This window comes from Oncorhynchus masou, chromosome 3, assembly GCF_036934945.1.
Source record: "Oncorhynchus masou masou isolate Uvic2021 chromosome 3, UVic_Omas_1.1, whole genome shotgun sequence".
Taxonomy (NCBI): domain Eukaryota; kingdom Metazoa; phylum Chordata; class Actinopteri; order Salmoniformes; family Salmonidae; genus Oncorhynchus; species Oncorhynchus masou.
The window spans coordinates 16,981,117-16,992,351 of NC_088214.1; the positions used below are offsets into that span (position 1 = coordinate 16,981,117).

Sequence of the window (11,235 nt, forward strand, 5' to 3'; positions counted from 1 at the left end):
ATCAGAGAGGTGCGGGGGTCTGCCTTAATCGTCATCCACTAACTAAGTGTGAATTTATGCAACTTTTTAAGCACATGTTCACTCCTGAACTTGACATAATAAAGGAATTGAATACTTATTGACTCAAGATATCTCAGCATTTCATTTTTAATTAATTTGTAAAACAATTATTCCACTTTGACATTATGGGGTATTGTGTGTAGGCCAGTGGAAAAAAAATCTCAATTGAATTTAATTTCCATTCAGACTGTAACACAACAAAATATGAAAAAGTCAAGGGGTGTGAATACTGCACAGTATCGAGGGTTTTATTATTGTGACATGATGGTTGATGCTTGGCTGAGGTTTGACAAATAAAAATAATCTCCCTCTGTCCATAATAATCTCATAATGTACACTATACCCACACTGTAGCTGTGATCTGTTGGCTAGAGCACATGTGCCAATACCAGAGTGGGCACATTCGCTATAATGCAAAACATTTTGTGACAAAACCATCAGTGGAGTTGATAATGCAATGGAAACCCATTTAACCTGTATTTTTTTTATTCGGTTCATGGGAATTAAACTGCAAAAGTTTTTTTTATGTGCACTACATCATCACACACAGCCTTTTACCTTTGATGGAACTCATCTCTGGTGGTAAAATGCAGACATTGCTTTTATGCAGATTTTTGAATATTCACACAGAAATCTGTGGCCAATTGGATGGAAACCTAGCTAATGAGTTAGACATGAGGAATTGACAAAAGACACCCACAGACCCCCCACAATCTCAGCCCAACAACGAGTATATACTATCAGTTCTCTGTTTGACAAATAGTATGGAGCTGTGGCTCACAGTATGGTTTCTTCATCATATGTAGTGTATTCTCAGTGAACTTGTTTTCTTTTGTTTTTGATTAGAGAAATTTGGCATTGGAGTTGTTGGGTTTATGTACCATCCCACATCCTGATATTACCAGGTTCTTGACCACAAGATGGTGCCATTCTTGCTATTCTGTGATTATTTTTTTTAAAGGGATAGTTCACTCAAATTACAAAAATACATATTGGTTTTCTTACTCTGTAAACAGTCTATGGCCCAAGGCATATTCATTACGGAAATCGTTCACTGTTTAAGAACCAAACTGAAGTGAACAAAGAAAAAGGAGTTACTATTGAACAAATTCAGGTAGGTCCCGCCCCATTTTGTTTGCTTCCGTTTTGAAACAGAATCTGTGTATTGAATATGCCCCCGGTATCACAGCAAGGCTTCAGTTTTATTTACCTGGCCACTGTTTCAAATGCAATTTTTTCAGCAATTGTGTCATAAATCTAATGAAGTCAAATGGTACCTATATTAGCATTTCTTAGTAAGTTAGTTTAGTGAGTCTGCCATATCAGAGGCAGTGGGGATGGCCAGGGATGTTCGGTTGATAAGTGTGTGAATTTTACTATTTTCCTGTCCTGCTTAGCATTCAAAATGTAAGAGTTCTTTTGGGTGTCAAGGAAAATGTAAAAAGTACAATATTTTCTTAAGTAATGCAGTGAAGTAAAAGTAGTCAAAAATATAAATAGTAAAGTACAGATACCCAAAATAACTACTTAAGTAGTACTTTAAAGTGTATTTACTTAAGTACTTAACATCACTGAAAATGTGATTTATAGAGCCAATATATTTTTTTATATATAAATTAAAGAAACTGGAAAATCAAGAACGGTGGGACAAATCTAATTAACAACCACCCCCAAAAATTCTGCAGCTCGATACTTACTTACGTTGTCTCGATGTGACCAAATATGATCCCAATGGTTTATCAAACATCTGTGACGTGACCCCAAACTACCATAATCTCGCTGGATGTACAAGTGTCGCGACAGTTGTTGAAACTGTATTCCGGGGGAAGTCATTTTGATTCTGCGCTCCATATCCACGCTATGACAGCATACGCTTGACTAGAGCCAAAATGGCGTCGGTTTCCCCGATTCTAGTTGCAACTCCCTTCTTTCCCATTCCCTCGGTTAATGATGGCGTCCCACAGTACAGGGGGCAGGGTGTCTTGCGGGAGAGATTTGAATTGTGTGCCCGAGGTTGCTGACACACTTGCAGCGGTCGCTAAACTTGGGTAAGTAAACTGCTTCGTTCAAGCAGTCAAATACTAGAGACGAGTAGGATATGCCTATCTACCCTTCGGCTTCATTTCTACACGTGATGTAGCCAGCTAACTAGCTAACTATTTTAGCGCGACAGTAACAGCAAACTAGCTAGGTTCATTTTCCGGTGAAATATTAGCACGTGCACTATCACAATGGCTAAGAAATGTTCCTCCTGGCCATTCCCTCAATGTGATCTGTTGAGAATACATTTGACTGTAGATCCATGACATTACTTGAATGTATTATCCAATTAAATGTTAACTACGTTTGTAAAGTAATTTTCGTACAATAAACTTTGCAAGAGCATCATGCTAGTTTTTACATTTAAAAATGTTTTTATTTAACCGTTTACTTAACTAGGCAAGTCAGTTAAGAACAAATTCTTATTTTACAATGACTGCCTGCCCAGACCAAACCCGGACAACGCTGGCCCAGTAGTGCCGCCCTATGTGCATCCCAATCACGACCGGATGTGATTCAGCCTGGATTAGAACCAGGGACTGTAGATCATCGACAACTCAACTGAAGTGTCCCATCTGTCCCTTCTCTTACAGGTTTGACTTCTTGTGCATGCCCCTCTTCCACCCGAGGTTCAGGAGGGAGTTTGAGTTGGATCCCGCCAAAGTCCGATCTGGAGCACATACACGCTCGGACCTGCTACTTTGTGGGCGAGGTGAGGTCAGAGGCAACCTGTATTTATACTGGCCTCAGTGGTAGGAACTAGACAGTACATTCTCATTCCCAAGTTCCACTGAGCACAGGAGCATCTACTTACATAAATATCTAATCAAAATGTTTATTAAGTGTCAGAATATTGAATTACAATTCTTCCTTACCCAGACTGGAACACTCTGGTTGTTGGAAAGCTTTCTCAGTGGATCGAGACAGACTCAGAGGTGGAGACGGAGCGCAGGAATTCAGAAGCGGTGAGTTGGACATCATGAAAAGACGTATTCACAACGTAACAAAAAGTAGCAAAACGTTTCGCTATGAAAATGACTGTTTCTATTGTTTAAATTCAGGGAGGTCCCTCCCCATTTTGTTCTGTTTGGGTTCCGTTTGAATTTTAGTGAATACACCATGGCCTCCTTTGTCCGCTCAAGCAGAACATTTGAAACATCTTTGCCACAGTTTGAATTGTTGCTCTCCTTTCATCCCTCTGTCATGTCTCAGGCTCTGGTCCAGGAGCTGAACTTCTCAGCGTATCTGGGTCTGCCAGCCTTTATGATCCCTCTGAAGGGCCCTCACTGTGCCAACCTGGCCCGCGTGCTGCTCAACCACATCCAGACTGGACACCACTCCTGCATGGTAGCTACAGCAGTCAAGAGTTATCTGTACCATATAAGAACTTTAACTCATTCTTAATCCTTGGCTTGTGTTGTGACTGGCAATTTCATGGTATTTCAGTGAACTTAAAATTGTTATGAAACCTATAACTAAGAAATTGTGGATTGTGTCATCAGTTCTGGATCCGGGTCCCCCTGATTTCCTCTGATGATATGCGTGATGACATCATCGAGAATGAGCAGACGAAACACACAGATGATGGCAGTAATGACGAGAAGACCTGGGCCTGGTGGGTCTGCCATCACAGCTAGGGCCACGTGGCTACGGCATCAAGGTTTTCAGCCTTGTTTTTTTGCTTTTTGTAAAAATGTACCTTCTGTTTAATTTTTCAGGTGGCATTCATTCAGAACTCTTTGTGACTACAACAAGAGAATCTGTTTAGGTAAGGAAGCAGGACAGGGAAACATGGTTGAAGTGTTGACAAACTGATAAGGAATTGTTTTGGTCACAATTGATACTGACCTTTCTTCCCTTCCTTTCCCTGAAGCCATTGAGGTTGGAGCAAACATGCCCACCAACGCTGTGATCGACAAGTGGCTTGGAGAGCCAATTAAAGCAGCTATTCTTCCCACCAGGATCTTTCTGACCAATAAAAAAGGGTTCCCAGTCCTTTCAAAAGCCCACCAGCAAATCATCTTCCGTCTATTCAAGGTACTGTAAATGCTAGGCTATATGGCAATTGTTATAGCAACTACAACCGTTTTATCTTCAGTCTGTCTTCTGTTCTTGAAAATGTATTTTACAAAACATTTCCTTGTTCTCCCAGCTTGAGGCCCAGTTCATCTTCACTGGCACCAGTCGTCACAGTGAGAAGGACTTCCGCTCTTACTTGCAGTACCTTGAATACCTCAACCAGAACCGCCCTGCCCCCAATGCCTATGAACTGTTCGCCAAGGGTTACGAGGATTACCTACAGTCTCCTCTTCAGGTTTGTGTTTAAGTTTGTAAATAGGCATACCTATTGTCTGTATGCATTGGATTCTTTGTTATGTCTAACTGTTCTCTTCCCATTAGCCTCTCATGGACAATCTGGAGTCTCAGACATATGAAGTGTTTGAGAAGGATCCCATCAAATACTCCCAGTACCAGCAGGTAAGGAGCCTTTGACGTGCATGTTCTCACAGTATAATACACTAACAGTATTAGTGATGTGGCTGGTAGGGTTTAACACAGTAATATCATTAAGTTCCGATTGGGTTCTCCTGATCTTTATGCAGGCTGTGTATAAGTGTTTAATGGACAGAGTCCCAGAGGAGCAGAAGGAGACCAATACACAGTGAGTAGCTCCAACACCTCACTGTCTGTCCTCTTAATGAGTATCTATTCTCCTGACAATCACCTTCCCCCTCTGTATCTGGTGGGTAACTGTATGTATTCTCTAACCCCAGGGTGTTGATGGTGCTGGGTGCTGGGAGAGGTCCTTTGGTCAATGCCTCCCTGCGGGCCGCCAAGCAGGCTGACAGAAAGCTCCGTATCTTCGCCGTGGAGAAGAACCCCAACGCTGTCGTAACGTGAGTGGAAACTTTTTCTCATTTTGAACCCTGACCTCCAAAAGATTTGCCAGCACAGACTAAACTCATTCCAGGAGATAATTTAATTTTTTTTAATTCAGGCATTAGGAGTAATTTCCCCGGATAGCTTTAATACTCTCTGGCAGATTAATAAATCCAGATGAAAATGGGATTTTCTCCACTGAGCTCCTAAAAATTCCCTGTACTGATCCTGTCACACACTCCCAGGCTTGAGAACTGGAAGTTTGAGGAGTGGGGCGATCAGGTGACCGTAGTGTCATGTGACATGAGGGAGTGGGCGGCACCTGAGAAGGCGGACATCATCGTCAGCGAGCTGCTCGGGTCCTTCGGGGACAATGAGCTGTCCCCAGAGTGTTTAGATGGAGCACAGAATTTTCTCAAAGGTAAGGGGGGGGGTCATTCTAATTGCAGTCATTTGCAACTCATTGATATTGAAATTTTGCTCAATCTTTGATAGCTATACATATCATGGGCATTGAAAGACAATTACCATGTATTTTGCCTCATCCACCTCTACCCTTTCATCTTAAACATGTTCCCAACATTGACGAATACGCTGATTCGGTGTGCGAGTTCATTAGAACGTGTGTTGAAGATGTAATTCCCATAGCAACGATTAAAACATTCCCTAACCAGAAACCGTGGATTGATGGCAGCATTCGCGTGAAACTGAAAGCGCGAACCACTGCTTTCAATCAGGGCAAGGTGTCTGGTAACATGACTGAATACAAACAGTGCAGCTATTCCCTCCGTAAGGCTATCAAACAAGCTAAGCGTCAGTACAGAGACAAAGTAGAATCTCAATTCAACGGCTCAGACACGAGGCATGTGACAGGGTCTACAGACAATCACGGACTACAGGAAGAAATTCAGCTCAGTCACGGACCAGGATGTCTTGCTCCCAGGCAGACTAAATAACTTTTTTGCCCGCTTTGAGGACAATACAGTGCCACTGACACTGCCTGCAACGGAAACATGCGGTCTCTCCTTCACTGCAGCCGAGGTGAGTAAAACATTTAAACGTGTTAACCCTCGCAAGGCTGCAGGCCCAGACGGCATCCCCAGCCGCGCCCTCAGAGCATGCGCAGACCAGCTGGCTGGTGTGTTTACGGACATATTCAATCAATCCCTATACCAGTCTGCTGTTCCCACATGCTTCAAGAGGGCCACCATCGTTCCTGTTCCCAAGAAAGCTAAGGTAACTGAGCTAAACGACTACCGCCCCGTAGCACTCACTTCCGTCATCATGAAGTGCTTTGAGAGACTAGTCAAGGACCATATCACCTCCACCCTACCTGACACCCTAGACCCACTCCAATTTGCTTACCGCCCAAATAGGTCCACAGACGATGCAATCTCAACCACACTGCCCTAACCCATCTGGACAAGAGGAATACCTATGTGAGAATGCTGTTCATCGACTACAGCTCTGCATTCAACACCATAGTACCCTTCAAGCTCGAGACCCTGGGTCTCGACCCCGCCCTGTGCAACTAGGTACTGGACTTCCTGACGGGCCGCCCCCAGGTGGTGAGGGTAGGTAACATCTCCTCCCCGCTGATCGTCAACACTGGGGCCCCACAAGGGTGCGTTCTGAGCCCTCTCCTGTACTCCCTGTTCACCCACGACTGTGTGGCCACGCACGCCTCCAACTCAATCATCAAGTTTGCGGACGACACAACAGTGGTAGGCTTGATTACCAACAACGACGAGACGGCCTACAGGGAGGAGGTGAGGGCCCTCGGAGTGTGGTGTCAGGAAAATAACCTCACACTCAACGTCAACAAAACTAAGGAGATGATTGTGGACTTCAGGAAACAGCAGAGGGAACACCCCCTATCCACATCGATGGAACAGTAGTGGAGAGAGTAGCAAGTTTTAAGTTCCTCGGCATACACATCACAGACAAACTGAATTGGTCCACTCACACAGACAGCATCGTGAAGAAGGCGCAGCAGCGCCTCTTCAACCTCAGGAGGCTGAAGAAATTTGGCTTGTCACCAAAAGCACTCACAAACTTCTACAGATGCACAATCGAGAGCATCCTGGCGGGCTGTATCACCGCCTGGTACGGCAACTGCTCCGCCCTCAACCGTAAGGCTCTCCAGAGGGTAGTGAGGTCTGCACAACGCATCACCGGGGCAAACTACCTGCCCTCCAGGACACCTACACCACCCGATGTTACAGGAAGGCCATAAAGATCATCAAGGACATCAACCACCCGAGCCACTGCCTGTTCACCCCGCTATCATCCAGAAGGCGAGGTCAGTACAGGTGCATCAAAGCTGGGACCGAGAGACTGAAACAGCTTCTATCTCAAGGCCATCAGACTTTTAAACAGCCACCACTAACATTGAGTGGCTGCTGCCAACACACTGACACTGACTCAACTCCAGCCACTTTAATAATGGGAATTGATGGGAAATGTAAATATATCACTAGACACTTTAAACAATGCTACCTTATATAATGTTACTTACCCTACATTATTCATCTCATATGCATACGTATATACTGTACTCTATATCATCGACTGCATCCTTATGTAATACATGTATCACTAGCTACTAACTATGCCACTTTGTTTATACTCATCTCATATGTATATACTGTACTCGATACCATCTACTGTATCTTGCCTATGCTGCTCTGTACCATCACTCATTCATATATCCTTATGTACATATTCTTTATCCCCTTACACTGTGTATAAGACAGTAGTTTAGGAATTGTTAGTTAGATTACTTGTTGGTTATTACTGCATTGTCGGAACTAGAAGCACAAGCATTTCGCTACACTCACATTAACATCTGCTAACCATGTGTATGTGACAAATAAAATTTGATTTGATTTTGATTTGATTCTCTTGTTCCTCTCAGATGGTGGGGTGAGCATCCCCTGTTCCTACACCTCCTTCCTGGCCCCCCTCTCTTCCTCCAAGCTGTATAACGAGGTCCGGGGGTGCAGGGAGCGGGACAAGGACCCTGAGTGCCACTTTGAGACCCCTTACGTAGTCCGACTCCACAACTTTCACCAGCTGGCTGAGCCCAAGGCCTGCTTCACCTTCATTCACCCTACCACAGGTAACACACACGCATACACACACGTCAAACACCCTTACATGGTTAATGCTTACGCACCCTAGCTAACACGGTTAATGATCACACATAAGATATGTACTAAATGCGCTTCTCTCCTTTCCTTCAGATATGAACAACAACCGGTATCAGTGCCTCAGATTCTCTGTGGGGTGTAACACAGTGCTGCATGGCTTTGCTGGATACTTTGAGACCACACTCTACGGAGATGTCACACTCAGTAAGTAGTAAGAGGGGACAGCGATGATGATGAGGTTTTAAGGTGTTTGGATAACATTAACATCAATGTGTGCATCTGTTTGGTCAAGGTATCAAGCCAGAGACTCACTCTCCTGGAATGTTCTCCTGGTTCCCCATCCTCTTCCCTCTCAAAGTAAGTTGACTGTCATAGTCATGTAAAATGTCTTTACATTTAGCACATTTTATTACCCAAAAGAATGGAGTATATTTACTCTTTTCCTTCCCTCTCCCACCTGCAGCAACCGATCCCTGTGACGAAGGATGATGATGTCGTGGTGAGGTTCTGGAGGTGTAACAATGGGAAGAAGGTGTGGTACGAATGGGCTGTGACAGAGCCCTCATGCTCCGCTATCCACAACCCTGCAGGACGATCCTACACCATCGGCCTGTGAAGATCTCACACCCACATACACACACATGCATACAGACGCAATTAAACAGGCACTTAGTTGCAAATGAAGTTGAGGTAGTCTTGCTCAAAAGGTCTAGCATTTTACCTATTCACCTGTAATCATGAGTCTGCTCATACCATGAAACCTACAGACCAGGGTCACAGTGAAGGTTTAGAAACCTACAGACCAGGGCCAAATTGAAGATTTAGAAACCTACAGACCAGGGCCAAATTGAAGGTTTAGAAACCTACAGACCAGGGTCACAGTGAAGGTTTAGAAACCTACAGACCAGGGCCAAATTGAAGGTTTAGAAACCTACAGACCTGGGTCACAGTGAGGCTTTACAAACCTACAGACCTGGGTTACAGTGAGGCTTTAGAGCTGGGAATAAGAACCCAATCAATGGTTTAGATGGGACCGATTTGAGGCTGTTACTTTACAGTATAGTTAGGTGTTAGTTTCAGGCATGGACTATCATCCACATACATTCCCATACCTATTGAGTTTAAGTTACTTATTTTGCCGGTAGTCAAGAGACCCCCAATGGCAGTATTCAGACAGGCAGCTGAATTGATATTTTTTTCACTAATTGTTCTTTTGACCAATCAGATTTATGAAAAATATCTGATGTGATTGGTCAAAAGACCTATTCCATACTATAACGGATCGATGAAATGGCTCTAAATTGTAACTCACACTTAAACTGATTACAACTCTGATACAGCAGTGTGTAGGAGATGGGCTGTTCAGGTCATATGTTTTTCAGGTGTTCATTTCTTTTTGTTACGTTTTTTGTCGGATCCATATTGTCAATAAAGACAATTACTAGCAACTTGCTGCTCTTTGCCCTGTTTGTATATCTGCCTCTTGCATCTTACTTATTTAGCATGTTCCCTCGTGGGTTAAATGGCAGGCTGTGGTAAGGTTGTTATTCCACTGAATTATTTTGAATTCTGGGTATGCATATCAAAAGGATATTTGGAATGGAAAACTTAAATGCATGCATGTACACAAAGAAATTGTATATAAAAGATCTATTCCTTTTTGTGTCTGATCAGACTGCACCCTGGTTTTGTCTGACTGCACCATGGCATGTACTGTGGTGATGTATTCTGTCCAGTAGGTGTCACCATAGATCAGGATCAAATATTGGCATTGAATGTAATTAGCATTTTATTTTTTAACCAGGCAAGTCAGTTAAGAACAAACTCTTATTTACAAAGATGGCCTACACCATTAGGTTTGCCTCTATCAAAATAACACAAGTAGGTAGGTAGCTAAGCCTCACATGCTGTCATTTAAGGATCAGGTCCAATAGAAATGGAGAAGGAAAACAGCTATACCAACAGAGGAATGTTTATCACAGATTCTTGGAATTGTTGGTAAACACCAAGTTTCCTTCTGGCAAAGAAGACCTCTTAAAATCGTCTCCACAAGGCGAGTTATTGCTGCAGTGCAGACCTATAGGTAATACTTTCACCTATTCCCACATCAATAATTTTCAAATAAATACTCTGATGCATTTGAACTCATGTCCCAGGAGTATTTGTAATGTAATTGGAAATAAGTATTTTCAAATAGGAAATTTGACATTTTTTGAAAATACTTCCAATAGAATTAGCTGATTTTGGCCGCATTACTTGAAAATACTCATACTGTACACACATTTGAATTTAAATAGAATTTAATACACGTATTTCAACACAGTTCTGGCACCAAGTGAACTTTCTTGACCAGAACACGTAGGCCCTCTCATATTCCTGCAAATAGTGTTTGCTCTAGATCTATAGGTACCATGCCATTTTAGGGTGGGACAAACACTAATGCAAAACAAGCTCTAAAATATTCTCAAATGTTGGCCTTAATCCACATCACAATCCAAACTGCTCACGAACCGCCATTGTTGTTTTCATTCTCTCAAAATGCTGACTGTGTTGCTGTCTCTGTCCCACGCTGTTTTACCATGAGAAGACCAGCAGCAACGCAAGCTCAACCACACACTCTGGCTGCTGTCTTACCAACAAACTGTGTATGTAATGTGTGCACACATGATAATTGTCATTATGGTAGTAAGTGACACAAGTATAAGATGTTTTTTCCCCAATTAAACATTAATTCACTGAGGCATAGCTTGGAATTTGACCAACTCAAAGTCAGTATTTCTCTCCGTCTGCGTGACCCTAATAAGGTGTTTTGACAGATTTCTTGTGACGACAGAGTTGCTCATGTTAAGAGAAAACAAATATCCAGCTGTAAACACAGGTGTGAAGGAGGGCAGGTTGTAGCCTCCACCCCAAAGGCATGGTTGTTTTAGAGGAACCCTTTTTGTTTCTCAGAATCTAGTTTCCAGACAACTCACAGAAAACACTGCAATTAGTGTCAATGCTGTATAATATGATGGCTACTCACACCCTATTTAATGCATTTGAATGATTTCTATCATTCTACTTCCTCTTGACGTTTCAGAAACAAATTTAAACTAACATT

At 42.9% G+C, this 11,235-nt stretch overlaps 1 protein-coding gene across 1 annotated transcript; it reads left to right on the top strand.

The window, feature by feature from the left end:
• Nucleotides 1-1,938: 1,938 nt before the first annotated feature.
• On the top strand, nt 1,939-9,580 carry LOC135511190 (protein arginine N-methyltransferase 5-like). Its single transcript, XM_064932816.1, has 16 exons — nt 1,939-2,108; nt 2,694-2,812; nt 2,980-3,065; nt 3,313-3,447; nt 3,603-3,715; nt 3,819-3,868; nt 3,974-4,137; nt 4,253-4,414; nt 4,501-4,578; nt 4,704-4,762; nt 4,875-4,997; nt 5,226-5,401; nt 7,898-8,101; nt 8,226-8,336; nt 8,425-8,489; nt 8,596-9,580. Exons 1-16 carry the CDS (start codon nt 2,008-2,010, stop codon nt 8,746-8,748), a joined length of 1,899 nt encoding a protein of 632 aa, XP_064788888.1. The 5' UTR covers nt 1,939-2,007; the 3' UTR covers nt 8,749-9,580.
• Nucleotides 9,581-11,235: the final 1,655 nt, after the last annotated feature.

Coding starts and splice junctions, on each gene's coding strand:
- LOC135511190 (XM_064932816.1), top strand. CDS start 2,008: ATGATGGCGTCCCACAGTACAGGGGGCAGGGTGTCTTGCGGGAGAGAT. Junction 3,869..3,973: donor CAACAAGAGAATCTGTTTAG/GTAAGGAAGCAG, acceptor CTTTCCCTGAAG/CCATTGAGGTTGGAGCAAAC. Junction 8,102..8,225: donor CTTCATTCACCCTACCACAG/GTAACACACACG, acceptor CCTTTCCTTCAG/ATATGAACAACAACCGGTAT.